General features: G+C 37.3%; 1 protein-coding gene, 1 non-coding gene and 1 pseudogene across 6 annotated transcripts in view; 1 reads left to right on the top strand and 2 right to left on the bottom strand.

The window, feature by feature from the left end:
- Positions 1-13,750, top strand: part of CDC27 (cell division cycle 27) — a 62,820-nt gene that overhangs the window by 35,102 nt on the left and 13,968 nt on the right. For 3 of the 5 annotated variants that reach the window (XM_045299591.1, XM_004707255.2, XM_045299589.1), the window contains exons 10-15: positions 4,231-4,330; positions 5,770-5,977; positions 6,190-6,362; positions 7,561-7,713; positions 9,396-9,604; positions 12,191-12,308. In XM_045299591.1, coding sequence (XP_045155526.1) covers positions 4,231-4,330; positions 5,770-5,977; positions 6,190-6,362; positions 7,561-7,713; positions 9,396-9,604; positions 12,191-12,308 — 961 coding nt within the window. The remainder of the gene's footprint in view (positions 1-4,230; positions 4,331-5,769; positions 5,978-6,189; positions 6,363-7,560; positions 7,714-9,395; positions 9,605-12,190; positions 12,309-13,750) is intronic. The other 2 variants (XM_004707256.2, XM_045299590.1) reach the window with 1 other exon arrangement.
- On the bottom strand, positions 10,330-10,410 carry LOC115873005 (annotated as a pseudogene).
- Positions 11,522-11,625, bottom strand: LOC115872904. Its single transcript, XR_004048105.1, has one exon. It is a non-coding gene; the product is annotated as a U6 spliceosomal RNA (small nuclear RNA).

The raw sequence follows: 13,750 nt of genomic DNA, 5'->3' as shown, positions 1-13,750 counted from the left end.
TCAAACATGTGGCGGTCATTGCCTCGGTCTCTTTTGCGAAGGACCCTGCCGATTCCTGCAGCAGAGCATTGCTGTACATGCTAGGGGCTCTGTGACAGAAAGGCCTGGAATCTGCCCGCTGAGAATTACAGCCTGGAATCCCCGAGAGGCAGTTCCACTCTGACGTAGGAGGTCGCCCTGAGTTAACATCAGACTCAATGGCATCTAACAGCAGCACCCTGTGCTAGTCCTGAAGAATATGAAAATATAACTCTCCTGAATTATGACTGTAATAAGCCCCAACAATTAATAACTATATGTCCTTTGTATTAGTGATTCTATTTTATCTCCTCTATTACCTTGTTAGCAATCACTCTGTTTTGCCTCTTTAGAGGTGGTTTTAGGTTTATCATATATCTCTAATCCATCAAAGTCGACCTTCAGCTACTTTGCCACTTCACGTGTATTATAAAACCTTAGAGCAGTAGATGCCCAGGCACCTCCCCGCCTTTATGCTTTTGTCCTAGATCTGTTTCTGAACGTTCTAACTCTATGAACAGCTTTTGATCATGTAGAGAGATTTTTTTTTAATAGAGAAAAGTCCATTTTGTATTTATTATTTCTGGAGTCCTTTTTTCAGATCCAGATTTTTATCTGGCATCGCTGTCCTTCAATATGAAGGACTGTCTTTAATATTTCTTGTTGTCTAGGTTTGCCAATAATGAATTCTTTGGGCTTTTGTATATCCAGAAAAGTTTTTATTTCATCTTTGCCTTTGAAACAATATTTTTATCAGGCATAGAATTCTCTGAACAGATATTCTTTCATCAAAGATATTGCGTTCCCTATCTTTTGGCTAGCGTCATTTTGGACAAGAAATCTGATGTCATTCTCGTCTTTGTTCCTTTGTATGTAATGTGCCTTTTTTCTGTGGCTGTTTTAAGAGTTTTTTCTTTATTACTAGTTTTAAGCAATTGGATTATGATGTACCCTAATGTAGTTTTCCTCATGGTTCTTGACCTTGGGACTCCTCAAGCTTCTTGGATCTGTGAGTTTACCATTTTTATCGAATTTGTTTATTTTTCGCTCTTATTACCTCAAATATTCTTTCTGTCCGTATACCTTTTTCTTCTTCTTATAGTCTGAGTATGTGTATTAGACGACTTGAAGTCCTGTTAGCTTCCAAGTTCACAAGTGCTCTGTTTAATCTTATGTCCTGGCTATTTCGTCTCTGTGCGTCATTTTGGATGTGTCTGTGGTGCCTAATCTTCTTATCCCGTCTTTTATTTTCATCTCAGAAATTATATTTTTCATCTCTAGAAGCTTGACTTGGGCCTCTCCTTAACATACCTAGGCTTTCTTCCTCTATTTTGAACATATAGATCATATTTTATAATGGGTTTTTAAATATTCTTATCTACTAATTCTGTTACTGTGTTTTTTTATTGATTTTTCCCTTTGTTATAGATCATTTTTCCAGCTTCTTTGTATGCTTAGTAGGTTTGTTATTATTTTGATTGCCAATTATTATCAATTGTACATTGATGAATGCTGGGGTTTTCTTTTATTTCTAATTACTTTAAGTATTCTAAGTTTTGTTCTGTGATGCAGTTAAGTTCCTTGGAGATAGGTTGATCCTTTTAAGTCCTAGGTTTGTTTGTTTGTTTGTTAGATTTTTAACTTCTTTTAGGTAGGAAAGAACACCCTTTAAGGTTGGTTGCTCCATTTGAGTACTCTACCCTTTGATGCATTTATTAGGAAGTTTCTCCTCTCTGGCAATTAGAAATGTGACCTTTTCCCAGCCCAGGATTGTTTCTAAGAATTGCTTTTCCTCTGCCTGTACAGTGCTTCCTTGCCCTCACTTCAGGTATTTACTCACACTTCTACGCTGATGTTTCCAGCTAAACACTCCAGGGAAATCCCTTTGCAGATCTCTGGAGTTCTTGCAAATTCTAGTTCCTGGGCCTGCTGTAATTCTCAGCATCTTAAGAATGCAAGGAGACCACTGAGCTCAATTTGTGTTCCCCTTCCCTGCAGCCTCATAACTCCCTTGAGACATGCGCTACCTGTTGTCTTATGTCTGAAAACATTCTGTCACATATTTTGTTATTTAAAATAAACAAAGAAAAATAAATTAATTAATTAAATAAACAAGAAAACAAACTCGCTGCCAGTGAGTCCATGCCGACTCATAGCAACCCTTGTTTAAGATAAGAATACATCTGGTCCTTATTCTTGTAAAATCATGGCTGGCAGCAGAATCTCTATATTTAGACTGTTGTTGCTTTTTATTATTAGAATGGTATCGTAAAAAAACAAAAACATTGCCATCAAGCTGATGCCGACTCATGGCAACCCCAGAGAACAGGGTAGAACTGCCCCTGTGAGTTTCGGAGACTATAACTGTTTACAGGAGTAAGAAGCCCCATCTTTCTCCCAAGGAGCGGCTCGTGGTTTTGAACTGCAGACCTGGTGAATCACACTTCAACTCGTACCACTATGCCACCAGGGGCCTAGGGTGGTATAGTACTGTTAGCTAAACTGCCCAAGAAAGTTGATACATCATTTTCTACTTGTAAATATTCTTCTAAAAGTAATTTTCATATATTTCCATACTATTTTTTAAACTTTCAAAATAATGTACTTTATGAGAAAACCAATGATGCTATTCACACAAACTTTATAAAAAAGTAGTTTAAGACAACTGGCACTTATTAAGTGGTGGAGCCTAATTTCAAAACTAGGCAGTCTGATTCCACCGTATACACCTTTCATTGTCAAAGTTCTAGCTAAGTAGATGTAGCTAAGCAGATGTAAGTCATAGTGATTAGTGTGTAATGTTGTATATAACGTGACCGGCGTTTCAAAATCGTTCGGTACCCTGCTTCTTTTCGTGGTGCCATTCAGACTTGGGCATTTTCCCCCTTGCATCATATCAGCCTTTGACACTAATGAAACACTCGGAAATAAAGAGTTTGTCTACTCCGTTCTCCTAGCCCCAGAACCCTCTCTCTCTTAATCTTACTTTTACTCCACGAGATTTGTGTTGTCCTCATACAGCCTTTTGTCTGTTTAATCTCAGTAACATTCTCAGGTTACCCCATGCTTTGAAATTACTCTGTCCCACTTGTCAGACAAAATACTTTTCTATAATTAATCATTCTTACTAAGAAATTAAAAAGCCTTGGTGGCAGAGTGATTAAGCACTCAGACGCAAACTGCAAGATCCACAATTCAAACTCACTAACCACTTCAAGGGAAGAAGATAGGGCTGTCTGCTTCCATAAAGTTTACATCCTTGAAAAAAACAAAAGTTTATATCCTTGGAAACTCTATAAGGCAGATCTACTTTGTCCTGAGTCAGAATTGACCCAACAGTAGTGGAGATTAGCAAAATATAATTCCTGTTTATAATATAAATATTGTTCTTCCAAATCAAGGATAGTGTACTCTTTAGGACTAATTGGTTGACCCAAATTACCTCACTTGTTGAAATTCCTGCTTTGGGGCTCTCTTTTAAATGATTCTTTACTCACTAGCCAGCATCTCTTATTTTTAAACTCTCTGTACCTAAGATTCAGGTAACTAGCAGAATTTCCCATAACTGCATAAACTGTGAACAATTTAGTCCATAGGCTTAACTACCCTTAATTAGATGATTTCTGGTTTAGGTTTGCTTGCTCTCTAAGAATCAAATTATTATATCCTAGGTTTGGCCCTTAAAGTATTAAAAAAATCTCCAAGTGATTATCAGAATCCTTTTGCTCCAATCCAAATGGAATAAACTTAGGTGGGGCTGGTTGACTTTACAGGGAAATAACTCCTCGGGTAGTAGTTGTCTAGCAGTATACCTTTGTTGTCATTTACTCCAGCATGTGGAATGTCCGTGACCACCTGTCTTTTCCTTTTTCCCTCACTTGTTACAGTTGCAAATGGAGGGCTAAAGAGAATTGGCCTATAGATGTTTACCATTTATTGGCCTAGAACTTTTATGTAGATTGTTCTAAATTCAACTTACCGATTTCTGGTAGAATAAAGACCTATACTATAATTTTTACCATTTTATAGACCATAAATCATTTTTAAATAATGTGTTTTCCTAAGGAGGAAAACATAAGACCCAACCAAACATATCAATTTGAGAAACGCAAACTTGATAAATGAATGCTTTTAATCTGCCTCAATGGAAACAAAGTGAATGGTCACATGTGGAGTGAGAAATGAATGTCTTCTTTTATAATTGTCTTGTAGTACAACACCTCAGGTACTGAGCCCCACTATCACATCTCCCCCAAACGCACTGCCTCGAAGAAGTTCACGGCTTTTTACTAGTGACAGCTCCACAACCAAGGTAATTTCAAGATCTCTGTACATCACTTGTACCTAATGCTTCCCCCTCCAGAATTTCTGTATCAATAACTGCTATGTCTAATAAATAACTTCCTTCCCATTTCTACTAACAAATTTCCTTAAACTGAGAATTTTTAAAAAGATAACTTAGACAGTGGGTTAGGCCAGGTTGAGTAGAGAAACAAATGCAGAGACACTCATAGGTATAAGAAAGAGTTTTATATCAAGAAGGAATTATATGTCAAGCAAACATCCCAGCCCAGTCCAGATCAAGTCCATAAGTCCGATACTAGTCCCTAAGTCCCTCTTGAGACTCACGCAGCTACATGCAATGATGCAGAATGCAGGGAGATCACAGGCCAGTGGGTGCAAAGTCGTGTGGATCCAATGGTGGTGACTGCATCACAAGGGATCACAGCAACCAGGGTCAGCCCGCAGGAAGGAGAAGGCAGAGAGAGAGTGTTCCCAGGACTCTCCTTATGAGAAGACTGTGCCCACAAGGAGGCACATCAGGCTGTGACCTGATTGACAGGTTGAATACCACCCCTACACTTTTCCATATCTTCAAGTTGACGTGAAATTATATAACTATCACATATAGCCTTTTATATAGGCTTTATAATTTTTTTTTTAGTCTTTTAATAAATACATTGTTCATGAGGTGACAAAATTACAGTGCTTTATTAGAGGTATGTGACTATTAAATGATAGCAGAAGGGAATTTCTTTGAGGTGATGAAATAGTCCTGTATTGAAATTGTAGTAGTTAATTATAGAAATCCACCATATGTGTTAGGTTCATAGAACTATTCTCCAAAGAACAGAGAGCATACATGTAAAAATGGATGGAATCTGAATAAAGTCTGTAGTTTAGTCAATAGTGTTGTACCAATGCCAGTTTCCGGGATTTGATAGTGTACTATAGTTAGATCCAATGTAGGGTCTCTGGGTGAAAGAGGGATGAGAAGTCTCCATATTACGTTTTTGTAGTTCTAAATTATGCCAAAATAAAAAAGTTGATGAAAATTAGAGAGCATGCTTACCCTTTTGTAAATTTTCTTGGTCCATTGACCCATATTATAGGCTGTCTTTAGCTCTCACGTGTATAAACCAACAATTTTGACTAATCAATTTTAATGTCCCTGAAACATGTAGGTAGATTGTACCTACTTACTTTCATATTTTTTATAATAAAAGCATAATATACTTCAAGTAATAGTTAATGTTGACTCACCATATTTGTTAGCTAGTTCTTTAATGCTGTTTATTTTCAGGGTTCTTGTATTTAGAATTAAGTTATTTTGAAAACTTTTATGTATATAAATTTCTTCTATGAAAAATTTAGAATAAGATTCCACAGTTATTTATGATACTTAAGAAGGGTTTTGAGAAATCTAAAAGTACCTGAGTATAAGTGTGGGATTTCCCCCCGTTTTTACAGGAGAATAGTAAAAAATTAAAAATGAAGTTTCCACCTAAAATCCCAAATAGAAAGACGAAAAGTAAGACTAATAAAGGAGGACTTACTCAGCCTAACATCAATGATAGCCTGGAAATCACAAAATTGGACTCTTCCATCATTTCAGAAGGGAGGATGCCCACGATCACGCCCCAGATCCAGGCTCTCACTCTACAGAGAGCAGCAGCAGGTCTGTTTGGACTGCTTAATAGCATGTTTGTATTTTATTTTATGACTCATGCATTTTAAGTAGATTTCTTTATGCTCATTACAGTGCCCTCAGTATTTTCTGCATAAGTGTTGGACTTTTTAATGATTTATTGGGTGTTTGTTTAGGCTTTCTAGAAAGCCAAACTGCTTTGTTGTGTTTTCTCCTTTGTTTACTATATTGTTTTCTCCTAGAAGGTTTGATGAGCCTTCTTCGTGAAATGGGGAAAGGTTATCTAGCTTTGTGTTCGTACAACTGCAAAGAAGCTATACATATACTGAGCCACCTACCTTCTCACCACTACAATACGGGTTGGGTACTGTGCCAAATTGGAAGGGCCTATTTTGAACTTTCAGAGTACATGCAAGTAAGTATAGTAAAGTTACCCATGCCTTTCTAGTGATAATTAATTTAAATATTTATACTTGAGAAGGTTAGGTCCAATAGTAATATTACATAATGTCTTTTTGCTTATTTCAGCATATATAATTTACAATTAGAATTATTTGTTTGTTTTAAAGGGTAAGAAATTCTGTAAAATTTCCTAAGATAGATTTGGGGCCAGTCAAGTACTTACATTCTTAAGAGGAACACTTGTACCCTACGTCACTGGAGCTGAAAATACATATTTATGACATAATATAGTCAATTCTTTCTACAGCATACCTCATTATTTACTAGGATGAATTGTTGGCATATACTCTTTTTAAGTTTGAAGAATACAATGGAGAAAGTTATGCTTTATGAGAGGACATAATGTCTTTATCCCAAGGTTTTTACATTTCTTGTTTAAGTTATCTATGATGACAGAAAAAGAGAAGATGATTAACCTAGGTCCAAAGACAAATCTAATTTCCAGTTTAAATAACCTTCCCATTTCTCCTTACCAAAGCACTTTGTCCCCCTGCTTTCTAAGTCTGAAACACCTGTTATGTATTCTACTAAACATGGTATAATAGTAAAATTTCTCTAATATGGATTGTTTATAATTTAATAGTTACCTTCCACTAAATTTACTTTCAGCTCTTCAACATATATTTAAGTCCTACTTCTGTGCTAGACTTGTCTTCTAGACTCTGGAAGACATCTAGACAGAATTTCTTGCCTTCCTAGAGCTAACCTCCTAGTAAAAGAAACAGGCTGTAAGACAATAAATGTATAAGGACATGCTTTTGTAAATCACGTGAAGAAAAATAAAGCTTGGTAAGGAGATAGGGACAGTGAAGTACTGTGCTATTCTCCATTGTCGTGCTCAGAGTGAAAAGGTTTATCCTCCTTCATGAGCTGTGAACAGGCACAGAGGGGAATCTTCCAGGCAAAAAATAAATGCAAAGGATACACAGGTAATTGTGCCTAGTAGAAAAAAAAGAATGTTCATTGCTCAAAACCAACCATTTGCCATGCAGACAGTTGGCCTCACGGCCCCACTATGTGTTTCTGTGCAGTTTCCCACCCCAAAACTCAACTATGGGGAAGCATTTAGGTTGTGTGTAGCCAGTGCCCAGTGCTCTCTATATATGGAGTGCTGCCAGTTTGTCCTCTCATTACCAGCTTGTCTATTTCAGGCTGAAAGAATATTCTCAGAGGTTAGAAGGATTGAGAATTACAGAGTTGAAGGCATGGAGATCTACTCTACAACACTTTGGCATCTTCAAAAAGATGTTGCTCTTTCAGTTCTTTCTAAAGATTTAACAGACATGGATAAAAATTCACCAGAGGTATGTTGACTAAAAGACTGCCTTACAAATGTAGATCAGCCAAATACTTTAAACACCATTTAGTATTTAACCGTTTTGTATAAACCCCATTTGCACCATGCAGTGCAAAATCACCTTGTTTTTGCACCTTCCTCCATCTAGGCAGGGACCCAAAGAAAAGACAAAGTTCTAAAATACAGGGTGAAAATTAGCAAATAGACAAATCACAACGCAGATATTTCGTTCAGGATTAATCAAGATATGACTGTTAAAATTGCTCTTGTCCCCATCCAAACTAAAGAAAAATGTAGACCAAAACTAAAATACCTTAAAAAGACCAGACTTACAAGACTGATAGAGAACCAGTCTCTTAAGTCACCCTTTTAAGGTGGAACTAAAGCCACTCCTGGAGCATGCTCAGCCAAATAATAGCCTAGCCTATAAACCAGGACCTCCTTTAAAACTGGGCTCCATAGAACAACTGCACGAGGCTGAAGGGCCCCCTTGGCTCCAAAGCAAGGATGAGAAGCCAGGCAAGGGAAGAGAAACTAGATGAATGGAAAGAGGGACCCAGGGTGGAAACAAGCGCACTCGCGCATTGCAGAGGTTGCACCCCCAACAGCACCAAACGGTTTGTGTATGAATTATTGACGGGAAAATGAGTTTGCTGTGTAAGCTTTCACCTAGACTTCAATCAAATGATCAGAAATAAATGTAGTAATAGATCTTTTTTAATCACTATAGTTAAGTTCAGAGTTCATTAAAGAGTTGTATGGGTAACTTGCGATGACTTCTTAAGCTATAGACACAATGGAGTTATATGCTTTACTCCTTGAAGAATTATACAAGAGAGCTGTGTTGGTCCGGGTTGACTAGAGAAACAAATCCAGAGACACCCATGTATGAGTCTCTGGAAACAAGAGAGAACTTTTTATCAGAGAGTAAGTGTACATTGAGAAAATAGCCCAGCCCAGTCCATTGAGTCCAATACTAGCCCATATGTCCGATACTAGTCCATAAATTCTCTTTAGACTCACACAGCACATGCAATGAGGCCAACTGCAGAAAGATCACAGGCCAGTGGGTAGAAAGTCTTGTGGATCCAGCAGTGGTGGAAGCATCTTAAGGCTGGCGCGGGTCTTCATGAGTCTCCTCAGCTCTCTGAGTGTCTCATCAGCAGGAAAGGGAAGGCAGAGAGTGAGTCTGGCCTCCAGTGAGCTATTTATCTTTGTGGAGCCTCCAAATGAGGTCATCAAGCTGAAACCTGATTGACAGGCTAGATTCTACCCCTTCTGCGTAAATTGACAGATTACCGTATATACTCGAGCATCAGCCGACCTAATTTTACCACAAAAACTGCATTAAAAACTGTGCTGAAAAAAAAAGAAAAAAAAACTGTGCTGAAAAACTCAGCTTATGCACGAATATATATGGTATGTAACTGCTACAAGAACTTCAAAAAATTCTATATTCTTTCTATTTTCCTATGAACTTTTTGAAGCCTTGTATTTTAATGCATATCGACCTTGTTCAGTGGTACATATATACTTCTCAAAACATAGTTAAAATTAAGTACATTAAATCACGTATGCATTTTTGTTCTAAGTGGAATCTGAGGCTTGCTTTCAGTCATAGGTTTGGTTTTCTTAATTAGAAAAAGATAAAATTTTAATGTGTATTTTGTGCTTTCGTTTTTTTTTAAGGCCTGGTGTGCTGCAGGGAACTGTTTCAGTTTGCAACGAGAACATGATATTGCAATTAAGTTCTTCCAGAGAGCTATTCAGGTGGATCCAAATTATGCCTATGCCTATACTCTATTAGGCCATGAGTTTGTGTTGACTGAAGAGCTAGACAAAGCATTAGCTTGTTTTCGAAATGCTATCAGAGTCAATCCTAGACATTATAATGCATGGTAAGTGCTAATAAAAAGCAAAGGCAAAATCTGACTGATGAGGTTAATATTTAGTAGCTTTTTGTTGTTGTTGTTGTTGTTGTTTAATCATTCTATTGGGGGCTTGTACAGCTCTTATCACAATCCACATGGCTTTTCTAGGTAGATGTCTGTTTTCACAAATTTGGTTACTAATCCTTCAGGAGTGCTGGAGGGTAGTGGTTGATAACGTCTAACCATCATGGCTTTCATGTGAAATTTATACCTTTAATCAACTCTTAACTAATGATTACTTGCCAGATCCTTATAATCAACAGATTCAGCCTTTACTGAGCTTTTACAAATAGGCTTGTCACTTGCTTTATTACATTTTCTTTTAATTATAAAGTAGTGGTTAGGATAGAAAATGTTTGATAAAGTGGGGGAGGAGGTGTAATCTAATTCACCTATGATAATAGAAAATAAACCATTTGAAAATATTCTCTAGATTGTTCTCTTTGACATGTAATCAGTGTTACAACTCAGCAGTCCAGTTTATTAAATTGTGGCTGTATTTTGCTTTTTGTACTTGTGCACAGCAAGACAGAGAATGGTTGCTGCCTGGCTTATAGTATAATCAAAGAAGACAAATTGTTCTTCTTGCCACCATAATGCCATGTTTGCATTTTATTGTCTTTGTCCTGACAATGGTTCAAAGAACAAGGAGAAGTGCAATTCTGAAATCTTAACTCTGTAGTAATCTGTATGCCAGACTGGTTTCTTTTTTTTCTTTTTTGGATTTAATTATTAGGACAAACTGTAGAAATGATCTCTGAAAGTATAGTCCTTGGATTTAATTAGTATAGTAGCTGAGTTTTATCATTCTATTTGTCACTAAATCCATAAAAACATTAGAAAACTACTGTATATTTTTGATTTTGTATATGTTTTTCAATGAATAACTTGCCTGATAATTGTGTAATAAAAATATTGCTTCAATTGAAGGAAAATAGGAAAATTCAGACAGGGTTTTAATAGGAGGAATTTAAATAATGACGGAACAGGCATACTTCATTTTATCACACTTCACTGCCTTGCGATGTGCAGGCCCTGCGTTCTGTCCTAATTGAATGTTTGTGACAACCCTAGTTGAGCAAGTCTAATGGCACCGTTTTCCCAACAGCAGGTGCTCACTTCCTATCCCTGTGTCACATTTTGGTCATTCTCACAGTCTTTCAAGCTTTTTCATGATGCTATTGGGCTACCAAACAGTGTAAACATACATTTTTTGGTTTTACATGTAATGGGACACAATTTGTGTGACTCGTTTTATTGTGAGATTGACTCACCACCCCCACTATATCCCTGAAGTATACCTGTATTTAAGTAGCTCTAAGTGTCTAACCGGAGCCCCGGTGGCACAGTGATCTGTACATGGGCTGCCAACCAGAACGTGCAGTTCAAAGCCCGCAGCCCCACCACGGAGAAAGATGCTTTCTACGCGGTAAAAAGTTAGGCCTAGAAATCAACAAGGGCAGTTACACTCTGTGCTGTAGGGTCACTGTGAATCAGAACTGACTTGATGGCAATGAGTTTGGTTTGGTCTGGAAGTTTCTGACTAAGCACTGAACAAGTATGTATTATTCCACCTCCAGAGTAAATAGTCTTTCTTTTCTTTTCCCTACCTCACTATCATTAGCCCAAGGCCTTATCTGTTTTGTTTTCACCTATAGCACCATTATAATGCTAAGCAAAGCCACTTTCCAATAAAACAGACACATGCCTTTTTTTATGCCCTTGGTGTTCAGTCTCCCGACATCCTCCCATCATGGCCAAGAGAGGTATTCTTGATGTAGATCAGCCACATTATATTCATTTGGTGTTTTAACAATTTGGGAGAAATATTTATCAATATGATACACTGTTATATAGCCTTTACAAATTATTATTGTTGTTTTTTTAAATATGGAGTGCTTCACGAATTTGCGTGGCATCCTTGTGCAGGGGCCATGCTAATCTCTGTATCGTTCCAATTTTAATTTATGTGCTGCCGAAGTGAGCACTACAAATTATAATTTTTAAGACTATAAATATATAAAGGTATATTTGATATAGTATGTAAAGGAAGGGAAGCCAAATAAGATTCTATAATGATCTAAAATACACTATATATTCTCGAGTATAAGCCAACCCGAATATCAGCCAAGGAACCTAATTTTACCACAAAAAACTGCATTAAAAATGTGCGGGAAAACTCAGCTTATACATGAGTATATACGGTATGCATATCTGGGCAAAGAATATAGAAACAACATTATGATAAGGATTTGATTTTTTTTTTCCATGATAGGTGCTTTTTGCCTCTCTTCTAATCAAAATAACCAAACCACCTACTATTGAGTCAGTTCTGGCTCAGCCTGTTTATAGGGCCACTCTATCTACATAGGACGTCTGAGACTGTTAATCTTTACTGGAGCAAGCAACCTGCTCTTTCTTCCACGGAGTTGAACCACCACCCTGTGGGTGGCAGTCCATCACCACCAAATTCCATGTGCATTCTAGTATTAGCTGAACTGAAATATCAACCAGAACTTCATGTCCCTAAAATTATACTTCTCATACTTTTAGGTATGGTTTGGGAATGATTTATTACAAGCAAGAAAAATTCAGCCTTGCAGAAATGCATTTCCAGAAAGCCCTTGATATCAACCCTCAAAGTTCAGTTTTACTTTGCCACATTGGAGTGGTAAGTAATTTTCCAAACACTATGGTTAGTCTTTGTCTAGCCAACTCTGATTGATGGCAGCTTATGCACGGCAGAAGGGGACGTCGCCCCGGCTGTCCTAGCGGCCGTGGTAAGCCTGCGTCGCTTTTGTTGTTCTACCAAACAGGAGGTCTTTTTCTGAACAGTACTGCTTTGTTCATTTTTGAAATGTGTTCATTAATGACTTAATTGCTATTTTGAAAATTAGAGCTTGTTTTTGAAACGGTGTCCTGAAATCTTTTATGGCTAAAAGCATCACTTTTTCACTTGAAATAAGAAAATTTTGCAAAAAAAAAAAAAGAAAGAAAGAAAAGATTGCTGGAATGCCCTCACCCCTCGAGCAAGTCACTCCCTGTCTCTGAGCCCAGCACATGACCGTCACTAATAGCTGCTTTGCCTGTTGCATGCAGTTGTTAGGAGACTCGGGTGAGATCGTTCATGTTTTTAAAAACATATTCCATATGTTAATATTTAGCTTCTAAATTAAGTAATATCTCAAAGCAAGTAATTCTCTGTTTCAGCATGAGTGATAGAAGTATATCAGAAGAAATTAAGATTTCTATAAAGCAATATGCGTCACCATGTTATGTCTACATCTTTAAAATGTATCTAATATACCCCTAGCTTATTGACTGTCATGGTAGCAAACTACCTTAATGATGTACGTCTGGCAGTAATGTGAGTTGAAAAGTGAGAAGAACGTTGGCTGTAATGATTGAGGTTATGTGTCAACTTGGCTGAACCATGATTCTCAGTGCTTTTGACAGTTACACAGTGACAGAGCCATCATTTTGTGAACTGAGGTGTCCACCCTCCACTTCACACAGTGCTGATTTTTGCATAAGGAACTGGTCTTTGGAACTTAACCGTGTCACTAAGTGAGGGGTTAATGTAACTAAATTCTACTTTGGGGAGAGAAGAGGTGTGTTTGTTAGCTTTTAAAAATCTCAACTATTAGTTAGCATCTCTGTAAATAGATATTAAATTCTTGGTGTGTTTTTTTCTCCTCTCTCACACACCACCCACACATCAAGTTTGGCTTTTGGGAGAAAGGACATACAGTATGAGAAAATTATGATAGCTTGGAATTTTACTATTTATTTTAAGGGAAGAATTCTAGTTCTTTATTACCTATATGTGCTGAAATCAACCATGATCATGTCCCTAAAAATTGACATGGTACAGTCTTTTAAGTTGTATACTATACAAAGTATAGAGAAAATATACTTTTTAAAAATCGTTTTATTAGGGGCTCATATGACTCTTATCACAATCCATACATACATCAATTGTGTAAAGCACATTTGTGCATTCATTGCCCTCGTCATTCTCAAAACATTTGCTCTCCACTTAAGCCCCTGGCATCAGGTCCTCATTTTTGCCCCTCCCTCGCTGCCCCCCTCCCTCATGAGCCCTTGATAATT

Source organism: Echinops telfairi, unplaced genomic scaffold (genome assembly GCF_000313985.2).
Source record: "Echinops telfairi isolate 266 unplaced genomic scaffold, ASM31398v2 ScPeMD7_7458;HRSCAF=8496, whole genome shotgun sequence".
NCBI classification, from domain to species: domain Eukaryota; kingdom Metazoa; phylum Chordata; class Mammalia; order Afrosoricida; family Tenrecidae; genus Echinops; species Echinops telfairi.
The sequence above is the reverse complement of the archived record's forward strand: the minus strand, read 5'-3'. Positions and strand labels throughout refer to the sequence as shown.